The 14,538-nt window shown below is 43.4% G+C and overlaps 1 protein-coding gene across 1 annotated transcript in view; it reads left to right on the top strand.

The window, feature by feature from the left end:
• UGDH (UDP-glucose 6-dehydrogenase) overlaps positions 1-12,444 on the top strand; it is a 37,146-nt gene extending 24,702 nt beyond the window's left edge. Inside the window, exons 8-12 of the mRNA XM_075346971.1 lie at positions 189-319; positions 4,081-4,214; positions 4,878-4,969; positions 6,039-6,149; positions 8,527-12,444. Coding sequence (XP_075203086.1) covers positions 189-319; positions 4,081-4,214; positions 4,878-4,969; positions 6,039-6,149; positions 8,527-8,637 — 579 coding nt within the window. The 3' untranslated portion in view covers positions 8,638-12,444. The remainder of the gene's footprint in view (positions 1-188; positions 320-4,080; positions 4,215-4,877; positions 4,970-6,038; positions 6,150-8,526) is intronic.
• Positions 12,445-14,538: the final 2,094 nt, after the last annotated feature.

Genomic DNA, 14,538 nt, shown 5'->3' with positions numbered 1-14,538 from the left:
TTACAGCATGATGATCCTGATACTGGTGGAGTTGTGGTTGGTTTCAGGACATTCATAGGATTAGATTTCTGGGATCTGCAGTGATCATCCATCCCGTGTATGCAGCTCTGGATGTGTTGTCCTTTTTGAAACCCATAATGGACCTAGATCTTATTAATGTGTCCTCACCGGACCTCTTCTCATTCCAGGTCATTGACATGAATGACTACCAGAGGCGGAGGTTCACCTCAAGGATTATAGATTGTCTCTTTAACACCGTAACTGACAAGAAAATTGCCGTATTAGGTTTTGCCTTCAAAAAGGATACGGGAGACACCAGGTGAGTGACCTTCAGAGACACCTGACACTGCACGACAAGAGATTTATAATATCTGCAGGGATAAGCTAATGGTCAGTGTGAATGCTGCATTAGGTTCCCACAATACTTTTTCAGCAAAGTGGAACAACTAAATAACAACATGTATCACCACCGACATCTTCAGAATGGCCGGTGACTCACCACCTCCCGCACACACCAGAGCTGCGTCACTAGTAGCACACAGAGTAGAGCAGTGTCACCAGTAGCGCACAGAGCAGAGCCGCGTCACCAGCCCCGCACAAAAGCAGCCCCCGCAGTGAGTATCTGGGCCCCCCTCTGTACCATTGGCAGCATTGCAATACTTCAGTACCGCTCCTGCCTCCTGTGAACCCTCCACTGCTGCCCCCTCTCCCTGATAAAACACCAGCGGATTATAAAACGGACCCCATTTTTTTATTTTATTTTTTTTTTTTTTTTCTCCAAATTTGGGGTGTGTCTTATAATCCGGTGTGTCTCATAAACCGAGAAATACAGTATATCAAACATTTAATTGAGTAGAGTTAATATATGAATACACCCCAGGCATTTACAAGTGACTGGGTAAATGTTCCAAAACAAGTAATCCAGTATATTATACCAGACACAAGAAATCCATATAATTATTGCCTAATACAACCATATAGTACACAACTTGCCCATAAGGAGGTCCCCACACACTGCCCGACGCGCTTTTCGCAAGATGCTTTGCTAATGGACTACTCCTCCCTTGATAAAGTGGAAGTATTTATAAAAAATCTCCTGCCCCCTGAGTTTAGGGGTTCGGCTTTGAAATTTGCAATTTTTCTTGCTGGTACACTGAATTGCATTAGATACAGAAAATCCATAAGTAAAAACAAACATGTAATCCGCACATGACTGTATCAATAAAGTGTAGTCAAAGCCAAATACTAGCAAGTATCAAAAACAAAGCTGCTTTATATAATACATGACGTACCAAAGAGACAAAACCGTAGTGTGAAAAAAAAAATAAAAAAGTTGACACAAACACATGTAACCTAATGTAGCTAATAGGAGCAGAATATCTGCAACATCAAAAAAATGGATTAAATACTTATGGGTACCTAGCCTTAGTGTGGTTGGTCGCAGTCATTAATGAGCACCGGATACGTTGAATAACCTGTTAAAAGGGAATCTGTCACCAGGTTTTTGCCTCTTAATCTGAGAGCAGCATAATGTAGGGGCAGAGATCCTGATTCCAGCTATGTGTCACTTACTGAGCTGCTTAGTGTAGTTTTGATAAAATCACGGTTTAATCAACAGTAGATTAGCATTAGGGGACTACTTGGCGTGCTGCAGGTAGTCCAGCATATTCATGAGCTCTGTATAACTGCTACTTATGCAGCAGAGAAATCAGTGATTTTTATCAAAATGACAAGAAACAGCTCAGTAAGTGACACATCACTGGAATCAGGGAATAATTAGAAGGGATGACAGATGGGATTCTAGTCAAGTGTAAGTGGCCACTCAATATAGCATGACAGACAAAGAAATAGAAAAAACTGAGTTTTGTAAGGCCTTGCATAATCAAGAATAGACACGCACCCAATAACTTATATAAATATTTATTAGAAAGAATGAATAAATAAGGGCACTGTCATGTAAGAGAACGACATAAAATACTGACAATGGTTTGGAATACAAGAGAATCAGAGATGTCCCATACTAGGGCCTCAACAGTGTCATATTGTATAAGAAGATTATTTCCAACATTAGAAAATACAATGGATGGCCCAGATAGTCAAAGGAAAAAAGCCCAGCAGGGCGCATACAATTGCGGGGACATAAACCATTGTTTAAAGTTGGAGCAAGTGCTTACCCATATATGGTGCCAATATGAACGCTGTATCAAAGGTCCAGGTAGTGGAGGGGGAAGCTCCGACGCGTTTCGCAACAAAAGCTTTCTCAGGGGGCAGCGTGACCCTGTATGGTGAGCCCCATGTATATATAGTGATGAGGATAATACATAATTGCCGCCGTTTTGAGCGCCGCATGCGCTGTGACCAAGCCAGAGTCCCGCGCGTCACTTTCGGGTCTCCCAGCGGAAGTGACGCTCACAAGGGGAACGTCACCACACGCTGGACGGAGCTTCCTCAGTGCGTGCGAGATCTCAGGCAGCACAGGGCATGCGAATCACGCGCAGCCATATTGGATGCTGGCAAATCCATAAGTAGGTAAGGAACGCTGCCCTAAATACATATAACAATGCACCATGATAGTGAATATGTTTCCCCCGATGTATAGTAAAGTCTAGACTGGGACACAGAGCTAGAGAGTGCCCCAAAATGGTGTATATCCGCCATGATCCAGAAGGGTACAAATAAAGTACAAGCATATCTGGGTTTAAATACCCATCGGGGCACAGTGTATAAATATCCCACAGATACTGGGTATCGCAAGGGATAGCTAATTAACCATGAAACTGGCACATATCAGTCACCTACTGATTCAGGGCGGAGGCAAACCATGTGCTGCATGTCGTAATATGGTGAAGGCTACATCTTTTACATTAGCAGACGGTAAAAATGAATTCTTGATCCAACACCATATGATTGATGCGTGATTCGCATGCCCTGTGCTGCCTGAGATCTCGCACGCACTGAGGAAGCTCCGTCCAGCGTGTGGTGACGTTCCCCTTGTGAGCGTCGCTTCCGCTGGGAGACCCAGAAGTGACGCGCAGGACTCGGGCTTTGTCACAGTGCATGTGGCGCTCAAAACTGCGGCAATTATGTATTATCCTCATCACTATATATACATGGGGCTCACCATACAGGGTCACGCTGCCCCAGAGGAAGCTTTTGTTGCGAAACGCGTCGGGGCTTCCCCCTCCACTACCTGGACCTTTGATACGGTGTTCATATTGGCACCATATATGGGTAAGCGCTTGCTCCAACTTTAAACAATGGTTTATGTCCCCGCAATTGTATGCGCCCTGCTGGGCTTTTTTCCTTTGACTATCTGGGCCATCCATTGTATTTTCTAATGTTGGAAATAATCTTCTTATACAATATGACACTGTTGAGGTCCTAGTATGGGACATCTCTGATTCTCTTGTATTCCAAACCATTGTCAGTATTTTATGTCGTTCTCTTACATGACAGTGCCCTTATTTATTCATTCTTTCTAATAAATATTTATATAAATTATTGGGTGCGTGTCTATTGATTATGCAAGGCCTTACAAAAATCACTGGAATCGGGGTCTCTGCCCGTACATTATGCTGCTCTTAGATGGGGGAGCAAAAACCTGGTGACCGATTCCCTTTAAGACAGGCTGACCATACTAATTGTGCTGGCGAGAACTGAGCGTTGTGCAAGTTTAAAAATCATTTCACCCTATGAATGAGTGTTTTGGGTTTGTTTTTTTTTTGGTGATTGACAGCCTGGTTAGACTGATTATTACAAACGAAAAAAAAAAATGCTTGCTCCTGATAATCAGGAAGTGTAAAGCCTCCTCTTACCCCCCAAAAATGCCTCATTGGAGCTGCCCTTATTAACTCTTTGGGTCGGTAGTGATGTCACCTTGCGGTGCTGTTGCAGTAGATCTGTCCGTGCCCTTCTATGTTTCTTTGTAAGGTCTTTTGCTTTCCAGCAAATTTTTCTATTTGAGATGTGGAACTCATGGGTCTTGCAGTGAATGGAAAGAATCCTTTCTAGATGTATCAGCTGGGTATATTGGGGTCTGATATGGAAATATATTGAATCTGTTACTTTCCTTTTCCACAGAGAATCCTCCAGTATCTACATTAGCAAGTACCTAATGGATGAAGGGGCCAAACTGCACATATTTGATCCCAAAGTACCAAGGGAACAAATCGTCATGGACTTATCGCAGCCTGGAGTGACGGCTGATGACAGAGGTACGTGGGCCGGGACTGTACATATGGGAGACCTGAGCCCCCAACATGGCACTCACGGCTGGCTATTCTCACTTACTGAAGGGCTTCGACTTCCCAGTCTCGTTGTTTGCTCCGTCTTAACCTCATTACTAGATCAGATCACTATTATGTGGGGCATTGGATGCAATTTTCAGATTTTTGTAATATTTTGGACATTTTTGTTGACTTTCCTAATGAAGGTTAATCGTATGCAGCACGGTGGCTCAGTGGTTAGCACTGCAGGCTTGTGGCGGCTCAGTGGTTAGCACTGCAGGTTTGTGGCGGCTCAGTGGTTAGCACTGCAGGCTTGTGACAGCTCAGTGGTTGGCACTGCAGGCTTGTGACGGCTCAGTGGTTGGCACTGCAGGCTTGTGACGGCTCAGTGGTTGGCACTGCAGGCTTGCAGCGCTGGGGTCCTGGGTTCAAATCCCACCAAGGACGACATCTGCGAGGAGTTTGTATGTTCTCCCTGTGTTTGTGTGGGTTTCCTCCCACATTCCAAAGACATATTGATAGGGGATTTAGATTGTGAGCTCCAATGGGGACAGTGATGATCACATCTAAAGTGCAGTGCAATTAATAGTGCTATAAGTAAGTGAGTAAAACAAATAAATTGTTTGCAACTTTTTTTTTTTTATCCCCCAGTGGAGAAGCTGGTCCACATCTCCACAGATCCATACGAGGCCTGTGAGGGAGCTCACGCCATAGTTATCTGCACAGAGTGGGACATGTTCAAGGTGAGCAAAGAAATACTCGTGTCCTCCTACAGCGGGGGTAATGATTTGTACAGTTCCAGGGGTCCGGGCACTTTGGATTTCTATCGATATGTTATACAGTGTGTCCACCCATATCCTGTCCACCGCCATTAACTTGACGGTGGCAGCTATAGGCATAGAAGTGGTGTCTAGGTATAGTAAAGTAGCCATGCGCTATGCAATGAAACCACCTATAGCGCCACCTGGTGGAAAACAACGGAGTTAGCATTTTTATCTCAAAAACAGAACGAGATAGAGGGAAAAAAAGTGAATTACAAAGTTGTAGGGAATCATCAATTCAATACGAATCAACACCTTGCATACAGAAATGCTATGATAAGAACGTGTAAAACTCACAAGGCTGCGGACGTGAAGCGATACCTCATGGAGACCTTCCTACAAGTCATTGGGTATGGTGGCTGCGTGGAGTGGCCTCCACGCTCACTTGACCTGACCCCATTGGACTTCTTTCTGTGAGGTCACATCAAACAGGAGATGTATGCGACCCCAACACCAACACTGCAGGACCTATGACAACGTATCACTGATGCTTGTGAAAACGTGTCACCTACCATATTGCACAACATGCAGCAAGATACAGTATGCTGTGCAGAGTCCAGATGTGCATTGCAGCTGACGGTGGCCACTTTGAGCATCAAAGTTAAATGAGCGCCATATGCGTGACCAACATTCAGTGTTTTGGGGGGGTCATGGGCTTCATATCATAGCATTTCTGTATGCAAGGTGTCGATTCATATTGAGTTGATGATGCCCTACAATTTTTTTTTTTATTCACTTTTTTTTCCTCTATCTCGTTCCGTTTTCAAGATAAAAATGCTAACTCCGTTGTTTTCCACCAGGTGGCACTATAGGTGGTTTCATTGCGTAGCGCATGGCTACTTTACTATACCTAGACACCACTTCTATACCTATACCTGCCGCCGTTCTCAAGTTAATGGCGGTGGACACACTGTATACTGACCTGTCCGCTATGTTGAGATTTCCTGATCTGTAACGCTAATATGAAATGCTGATGTTTCTATTGTGGTAGGAACTGGATTTCCAGCGCATCCATTCCAAAATGTTAAAGCCTGCATTTATATTTGATGGCCGCCGGGTTCTGGATGACCTTCACGGGGAGCTGCAGAACATTGGCTTTCAGGTACATCCATGTGACCATTGGTCCCATAACTGCTATTTAGTCTATAGTAAATAATCCCATTGAATGTCTTTTAGTTCGAATACACACTTGGTTTAGCTTATTTTAGCTTGGACGGCCGGCCTCCTGACTGTCCCCGACAGATAATATCTGGAAAAGGCCATTGGAATTCCAAAGCCCGATCTCTTTGTTTTCGGTGAAGATAAGTCACTGGTAGCAGGTTACTCCTCTCTCCCCGTTGGAAATGGACGGACGCTTGGCCAAACGCTCATGTCAGGAGTCGTTCAGGAATTACCTCGCCTATAGCTGGCCTTATATCCTATGTAAGGCTATGACTTTCCTTTTTGAAGGCTTTATTGCAGCCTGCTGAACGGAGGACAAATCCATCGGGTAGCTGTACAAGCGGCAGCTTTACTTCTGAAAATCCACAGCAAACGTTACATGTGGACTTTGCTGCACTTTTTCCAATTTTACTCTTTTATTGACCTACTACAGCTTTTAAAATCCACTTTGGCATTGCTCATAAAAGGTGCTCCTTACTAAATGCAATTACTAAATTGGGTGCATGTGCCTTATTTAACATGGAAAGGTTAGTCCTGGTGAAAAAACCCATTTTTATGATTTTATTTGCAGGTGAAAATATGGGCACATTGCTGCCGGGCACAAGGATGGGGCACATTGCTGCCGGGCACAAGGATGGGGCACATTGCTGCCGGGCACAAGGATGGGGCACATTGCTGCCGGGCACAAGGATGGGGCACATTGCTGCCGGGCACAAGGATGGGGCACATTGCTGCCGGGCACAAGGATGGGGCACATTGCTGCCGGGCACAAGGATGGGGCACATTGCTGCCGGGCACAAGGATGGGGCACATTGCTGCCGGGCACAAGGATGGGGCACATTGCTACAAGAGACAATATGGGCACATTACTACAAGAGACAATATGGGCACATTACTACAAGAGACAATATGGGCACATTACTACAAGAGACAATATGGGCACATTACTAAAAGAGACCAGGATGGGGCACATTACTGCAGGGGACAAGGATGGGGCACATTACTACCAGTAGCTGCTGTATTTCCCACCCTAGGCTTATATTCGAGTCAATAAGTGTTCCCAGTTTCTTTTTTTGTTTGTTTTTTTTTTTTTGTGGTAAAATTAGGGGCCTCAGGTTATACTCGGATTGGCTTACACTAGAGTATATACAGTAACTGTATTAATGATATCCAGTCTAATAGATCAGGAGACACGGCGATGAACGACCTGTGCATGATCTTTTAGAAAATAAGGATGATATTTTCTTGTAGACACAAGCCACAATTTCCTTTTGAATCATAGGGAGGAGACGGGGGATAAGTGGAGTTTAAGATGTAAAATTGATGCAATAGGTCACTTCCTCAGCCAGCCCGTATCTTACTGCTGATGTCCTATGGTGGTGTATAGACACTGCTTTCCAAAATAAAATGCTTAAGACATGGGCCATACAGACTGTTAACTCTGGGTGTAGCCATGTAGACATTCTGCAATAAGGACATTAGTGACCTAAGGGAGCAGGAGAAATTCTGGTTTTTCCTCCCAGCATGAGTCATACTGAAGAGTCAGAACTGACTCCTAATGACGTTCTAACCTCCGCTACATGGAAAAAAATAAAATAAAATAAAATGTATTTTTAGTTGCGTGTCAGCCATACTGCAAAAAGGTGCAGACATTTTTGTATGCACTGACATCTAATGGCTAAATGGTGGTACTGCATGCAATACATCCAACAGCAAATGTTGGCCCTTTAAGGCCACGTGTACACGTTGAGTACTTGAGAGGTTTTTTAATTCCGTAAAAAAATAAATGTATAAATAAAAAATATAGACCCCCCCCCCCAAGTTGTAATGTGTGTCTGTGTGTGTGTGTATATATATATATATATATATATATATATATATAGGTATATATATATATATATATATATATATATATATATATATATATATATATATATATATATATATATATATATATATATATATAGATAGATATAGATATAGATATAGATATATTAATATAATATAATATATATAAATATAATATAAATATAATATATATTATATATAATATATATTAATATAATATATATAATATATTAATATAATATATATAATATATATATTAATATAATATATATAATATATATTAATATAATATATATAATATATATTAATATAATATATATTAATATACTATATAAATATACTATATATATAATATATATATAAATATAATATAAATATAATATAATATATATATTAATATATATATATATATATTTTATCTTTTTTTTTACATCAAATTAAATATTTTTAATCTGATTTTTATTTTGCAGGTTGAAACTATTGGAAAGAAGGTGGCTTCCAAGAGGATCCCTTTCACACCGACAGCTGACATGCCCAAGATTAGCCTTGGGGATGTGCCTCTCAAGAAGGCCAGAGTATAAAGCTACTGGGTGGGGAAGGGTTAAGGATTGATTGTAATGCTTTTTTACATTTTGTATATATATATATTTCTTCTGTAACTGGAAACAATAAAACTTATTGAAATATTAATTTCTGCCCTGACAAAAGCTTTACATGAGCCCCATTGTATATGGACAGGTCATTTATTTGGGAGCCGTCTACTCCACCTTCAGTATTCGGCCATCCTTAAGGCCTCTTTCAGACGTCCGTGAAAATCACTCATATTTTTCACGGACGTGTCAAATGTGCATATTGCCCTCTGTGTTTATGGCACACGTGTGTTGTCCGTGTGCTATCCGGAATAACACATGGAGAACCGGACCTTTCTGCTCACCTGTCCCTGTCGTTGCTGTCCATGGTGCTGATCTTCGGTCTCCGGTCCTGCCCACTCCCTGCTGCTGCTGTTTCCGGCCCGCAGTGGAGTGAATATTCATGAGCATAATGAGCAGGGATCGGAAGCAAGTGACAGCAGCGACAGAGACAGCAACGCTGGAGAAGGTGATTATTAGAAACTCCTTTAAATTCAGACGTGTGTTTTCTCCAGTGCGTGTCTCACGGATCACATCTGTGCGGTCCGTGTGACACCCGTGATGCCGGAGAAAAAACAGACATGTCTACGTGTGGAGCACACGGGCACACGTATGCTCCACACGGTCCATGGCAAAACACGCACGTGAGCGCAGACACATTGATTTTAATGGGTCTACGTGTGCCCGCGTCTCCAGCACGTGAGGAAACAGACGAAACACGTACCGGAGACACGGATGTGTGAAGGGGGCCTTAGGCTGTGAGCACATGCTGAATTTTTTTTTTTTATTTTGTTTTAAATTTTTTAGATGCAGATTTGGTGCAGTTTATTGCCCAAATCTGCATGTCTACCCTTATGCCAGCAAGGTCTCAGAATTCTAAAGTGCTGTGCACACGTTGCTTCTCTTTTCCTTGCAGTTTTGGGTGCAGAAAAAATCTGCAGCATGTCACTTGTTGGTGCATTTTTTTTTAAATTTTTTTTAGCCCTTCCAGCCATTGATTTCACAAAACACTTGGTACAAAAAAAGCTCCAAAAAAGGCTGCCACAGGGTGCGTTTATGTTTTGGGTGCAGGAACTTTCTGCACCAAAAACTCGGCATGTGCACATACTCTTGTTATACTGTAGGTACAGAGATTGTGGAAGTGCTCAATAGATAATGTATTTATTATACTTAAAAAAAAAAAAAAGTGAACTGTAAAGCCCAAGCACTTTTACTAATTGTATAGAACTACAGAATATTATCAATATATGCAGTGAAATGTAATGGATCTTGTATAAAGAAAAACAAATGGCCGAGCAGTAACATTATCCGCCGTTATTTCAGCGTCGGGAGTGGATTTTGTATGTGGTTATTTATAATGGACATTTATAAAATCGGATCTATTTTTTGGGAACATTTTTATATTTTTATAAACAGTGATCATATATCATGCTTGTTCTGTTCATCTACCTATTGACTATGCTTGGGGAATGGGAATCCAAAAAATATTTTTTTATTATAACAGCGACCGTTTGGCATGAATGAGCACTACCATGCTCAGGTGCTCGGCACTTGTAACTAGTGATGAGCGGGCACTACCATGCTCAGGTGCTCGGTACTGGTAACTAGTGATGAGCGAGTACTACCATGCTCAGGTGCTCGGCACTTGTAACTAGTGATGAGCGAGTACTACCATGCTCGGGTGCTCGGTACTGGTAACTAGTGATAAGCGAGCACTACCATGCTCAGGTGCTCGGTACTGGTAACTAGTGATAAGCGAGCACTACCATGCTCGGGTGCTCGGTACTGGTAACTAGTGATAAGCGAGCACTACCATGCTCGGGTGCTCGGCACTTGTAACTAGTGATAAGCGAGCACTACCATGCTCGGGTGCTTGGTACTGGTAACTAGTGATGAGCGAGCACTACCATGCTCGGGTGCTTGGTACTGGTAACTAGTGATAAGCGAGCACTACCATGCTCAGGTGCTCGGCACTTGTAACTAGTGATAAGCGAGCACTACCATGCTCGGGTGCTTGGTACTGGTAACTAGTGATGAGCGAGCACTACCATGCTCGGGTGCTTGGTACTGGTAACTAGTGATAAGCGAGCACTACCATGCTCGGGTGCTTGGTACTGGTAACAAGCAGTTGTACGCTTGGATGGGTGCTTCTTGAGTACCTGAGTATAATGGAAGTCAATGGGAAACTTGTAGGTAGACTTTAGTCCATCGAGTTCAGTCTGGAAAATTTCCCAGAAAAAGGACTTCCATTATACTCAGGTACTCAAGTTGCACCAATCCAAGCCTCCAAATGCTCGTTACAAGACCCAAGCATGGTAGTGCTCACTCATCACTAGTTAGCATAATGATTTTCAGCACATTGGAAGTGCATTCTGGAAATTATAAGTAGTACAGTTGAGCAAACGTTTTGCAGGACCCCAGCACGGAAAGACCACCAGAACCTCCCCGTCATACCTACCGGCCTCCCAGGTATCTCCGAGTAGTAGGCCCAGTACATCCTCATAAATGTGCTTTAAGGCTGGAGTCACACTTGTGAGTCTTGCATCGGTATCGCCCAGCCCAGCTGCATGTATTTCTATGCAGCTGAGATGCTCCTGTCCGGAGAGTGTGCGGCTGTGCCGGTGATGCGATGTGAGACTCACAAGTGTGACTCCGGCATAATGAACGCATACAGATGTGCCCACAAATCAGAAGAGGCATGGGGGGATGTACACAGGCCCTGACCGGGTGCCATGGCCGGACCAGGATCTTGCAAATCTTTTTATCACAAATCTTAATATGTAGTCAGTGTTTAAAATTTCTCCCCAAAAATTACCTCGTTGACCAGACTACATATATATATAATCTAGAACTAATATATAACTTATATATATATAATATTATATTATATATATAAGTTATATATTAGTTTTAGTGATATATATAATATATATATAAAAAATTTTATTTAAATCATATATTTTACGTATTATTCCAACTGAAGTGGACCAATTTTAGTTTTTTTTTTGTTGTTTTTTTTTTTTACCTTGGCAGCAGGCATTTTAGACTAGAACATTTTTTTGCAATTGGGTTTCGATAAAGTGGCATTATTGGCTTTTACAGACCCTTTCCCTGTATTTTTAACTTGAAAGTGGTCTGTGGTCATAAATCAGGCGGGAGGAGCTCAAAAAAGGTTACTCTTAAATTGTTTGGAGCAAGCTTGCTGACTGATTCTAAGTTAACTCATTCTGAAGCCAGCAATAGACAATACAGAGGCTGTGCAAAATTTACTCCATTGCAAAAAAATAATAATTTAAGTCCCAAATACATGCAGTCGCCAAAGAAGACAAAACTGTATCACGGCTGTATGTGAAAAGTGAAATAATATCTGCAATAGAGTCCCGCGCCCTCTATAGGTCTAATGGGATATTGCAGACCAATATATTAGGGTTTAAGAGGTAAAAACAGAGAATGTATCACTTTATAGATTATATTGTTTTGTAATTAATGGACTCTTCCAGGACTTTAATATTGATGGCCCATTCTAGTGACAGGCAATCAATATCAGGTTGTTGGGGGTCTTACTGCTGACACCCACACTAATCCGGTGATAAAGGGCTCCAGTAAGATGGTTTTTGGGCAAAACAAAATTTGGGTATAAGGAATGTTTCATGATGTTTCTTTGTGGCGAGAATAATAAGTAATGCTATTTTATCTATGTGATCATGTTTTGTTTTTCTTTCATTGTCATTTCTAAAATAAAGAATCGCATCAATAATTTTATCTGTGTGAGATTTTTGCTAAACTATTACAAAGTGAGAACGTGCGCTGATGACTGCCTGCAGCGAAAGGCAATGCTCTGCGACCTGTGGAAAAGTCACTGAGCAGAGAGGGGGAGGAGGTGAGATATGACTGCTTATTCTGAATGGTGGAGTCAGTGTTCTTGGTCATTATTAGAGCTGATCGGACTGAGAAAAACCGGGACCATGTGTGAGGCAAACCCTGGGATATGAAGATGAATTATGACTTCCAGTCATAATCGCTCTCATCACTCCATGGCAGTGCCCCCTCCCTTCTTGTTCTCAATGTCCACCATCTGGGAAGGTGTCACATCCCACTTACACCTCCAACAGCCATCTCCTGTGATATGGAAATGAGATGATGTGGGAACAATGGACACAGGATGACTCCCTGCCGTGACCCTGTGGTAGGGGCTGCTATCTAATTAGCAAGGCTATGGAAGTATCCAGACAGAACGACTCCAGTAAAAAATGGTTCATATCTCGCAAGCCATATTTCCGATAAATATGGCAACCATAAAAATGGTGTCTCCGCATGCGGACGATGCTGGCACACCCTTTTTATGGGAGCAGGACCTGGGGAAATACCCCAGGCGTGATATCAGCCAATGGGGAACTAGTAGACAAGTCATGAGTCCTCTCGTTCCGTAGCTAAATTCATAGCTGTCACAATGAGAGCGTTGGCGTCCGCCTACGACGCTCCCAGGCCAAGTTATGGCCATATTCCATGTTGTGGATTTTGTCCATAACTCCAGCCAGGGGTGGAGCAGTGCTCCCTCTGAGGTCACTAAGGTAGGAGGGGACCTGGATTTGCCCAGGTTGATAACCCTACTTCGGCCATTTTCCAGGGTTCTTTCGCTGGGGGTCACGTGTAGGAAACATCTGTGGGAAGGATCCTAGAAACCTGGCCTACAGCGCCCCCCTGTGGCCAGACGCACAAGGTAACTGCTGGAACTGTGTATGCCTGTTTGTAACCCATGCTTTGCTTGTAACTGTACTCTGACATAACTGTATATTCTGTAGATTCCCTATTGTATATATTGTAGTTTCTAGTGTGCTTTAGGCTGATTAAATTATATAATTAATCTTGGGCTGTTCTGTTATCTCGATCTTGACTCCCACGTCTGTGTGTTCGGCTAATAGTTACCGTGAAGCGGTTGGTGGCAGCGAGTTTGTGCCAAGGATTATTGTGGGGAGGCCAGTGAGATTCGGGGAGGTTTTATATATTCCGCCCGCGGAGGTCGGGGGAATATATACCCTACTCTCACCGGGGACCCTTCAATAATCGGCATAAGTAGTATAGCGGCCTCCTTGCTTATCGTCGGGCAATTCCATAATTGGCCTGACTATAAGAGGGGCGCTAGAGAGCGCATCACGTGCTCTGTCTGTCGGTCGGGAGGTATAAAGGAGGGGTGACCCCCCACTTGTTACACCCCGATTGTGACGTACTGGTAGCCAGCGCGGGGGATTTCTGAGTGACCCCCCCCGGTGGTTCGTGACATATTGGTGGCAAGCGGTGGGATCGAGATAATAGTGTGTGTGAGTGTGAGACCCATACTCCCAGACACTAAAGACTGCCTGCAGCAGCTGTGGCTGCTGGGGTCTTCAGACCAGACCAACACTAGAGTGTCAGAGTGCAGATACTGTAAGGTGTGTGGAGGCATCAGGTGTCAGTTCTGTGTCAGTGACCAAAGTCTGCAACAATGGCTGAGAGCACCAGGAGCAAAGCCAAAGGAATGGCCGATGCTCAGGCCAGAGACGATGAGGAGGTTGTCCACGAGCCCTCCAGGAGCTCGACGCCAGAAAACCGTTCTGCAGAGGACAGCGCACAACCTGGCAATTATGGACAAGATGAGGAGCAGCTCACCCAAGGGTCCTCAACGAGCCAGATGCCAGCCCTCCGCTCTGCAATGGACAGTGAAGCACCAGGCTCCGCAGCGGGCCGCAGATCACCACGTGCCATTCCACCGAGCCTGGGAGGCTCGGATAGCCTTCTTCAAATGGCTATGGCCCTTCTCCAGGCTGGAGACCGGGATACCTACGAGATACTCATGGCCGAGCGTGAGCGGCAAGC

This window comes from Anomaloglossus baeobatrachus, chromosome 1 (assembly GCF_048569485.1).
Source record: "Anomaloglossus baeobatrachus isolate aAnoBae1 chromosome 1, aAnoBae1.hap1, whole genome shotgun sequence".
Lineage (NCBI taxonomy): Eukaryota > Metazoa > Chordata > Amphibia > Anura > Aromobatidae > Anomaloglossus > Anomaloglossus baeobatrachus.
Note: the sequence above shows the minus strand (reverse complement) of the source record. Positions and strands in the feature narration are given on the sequence as shown.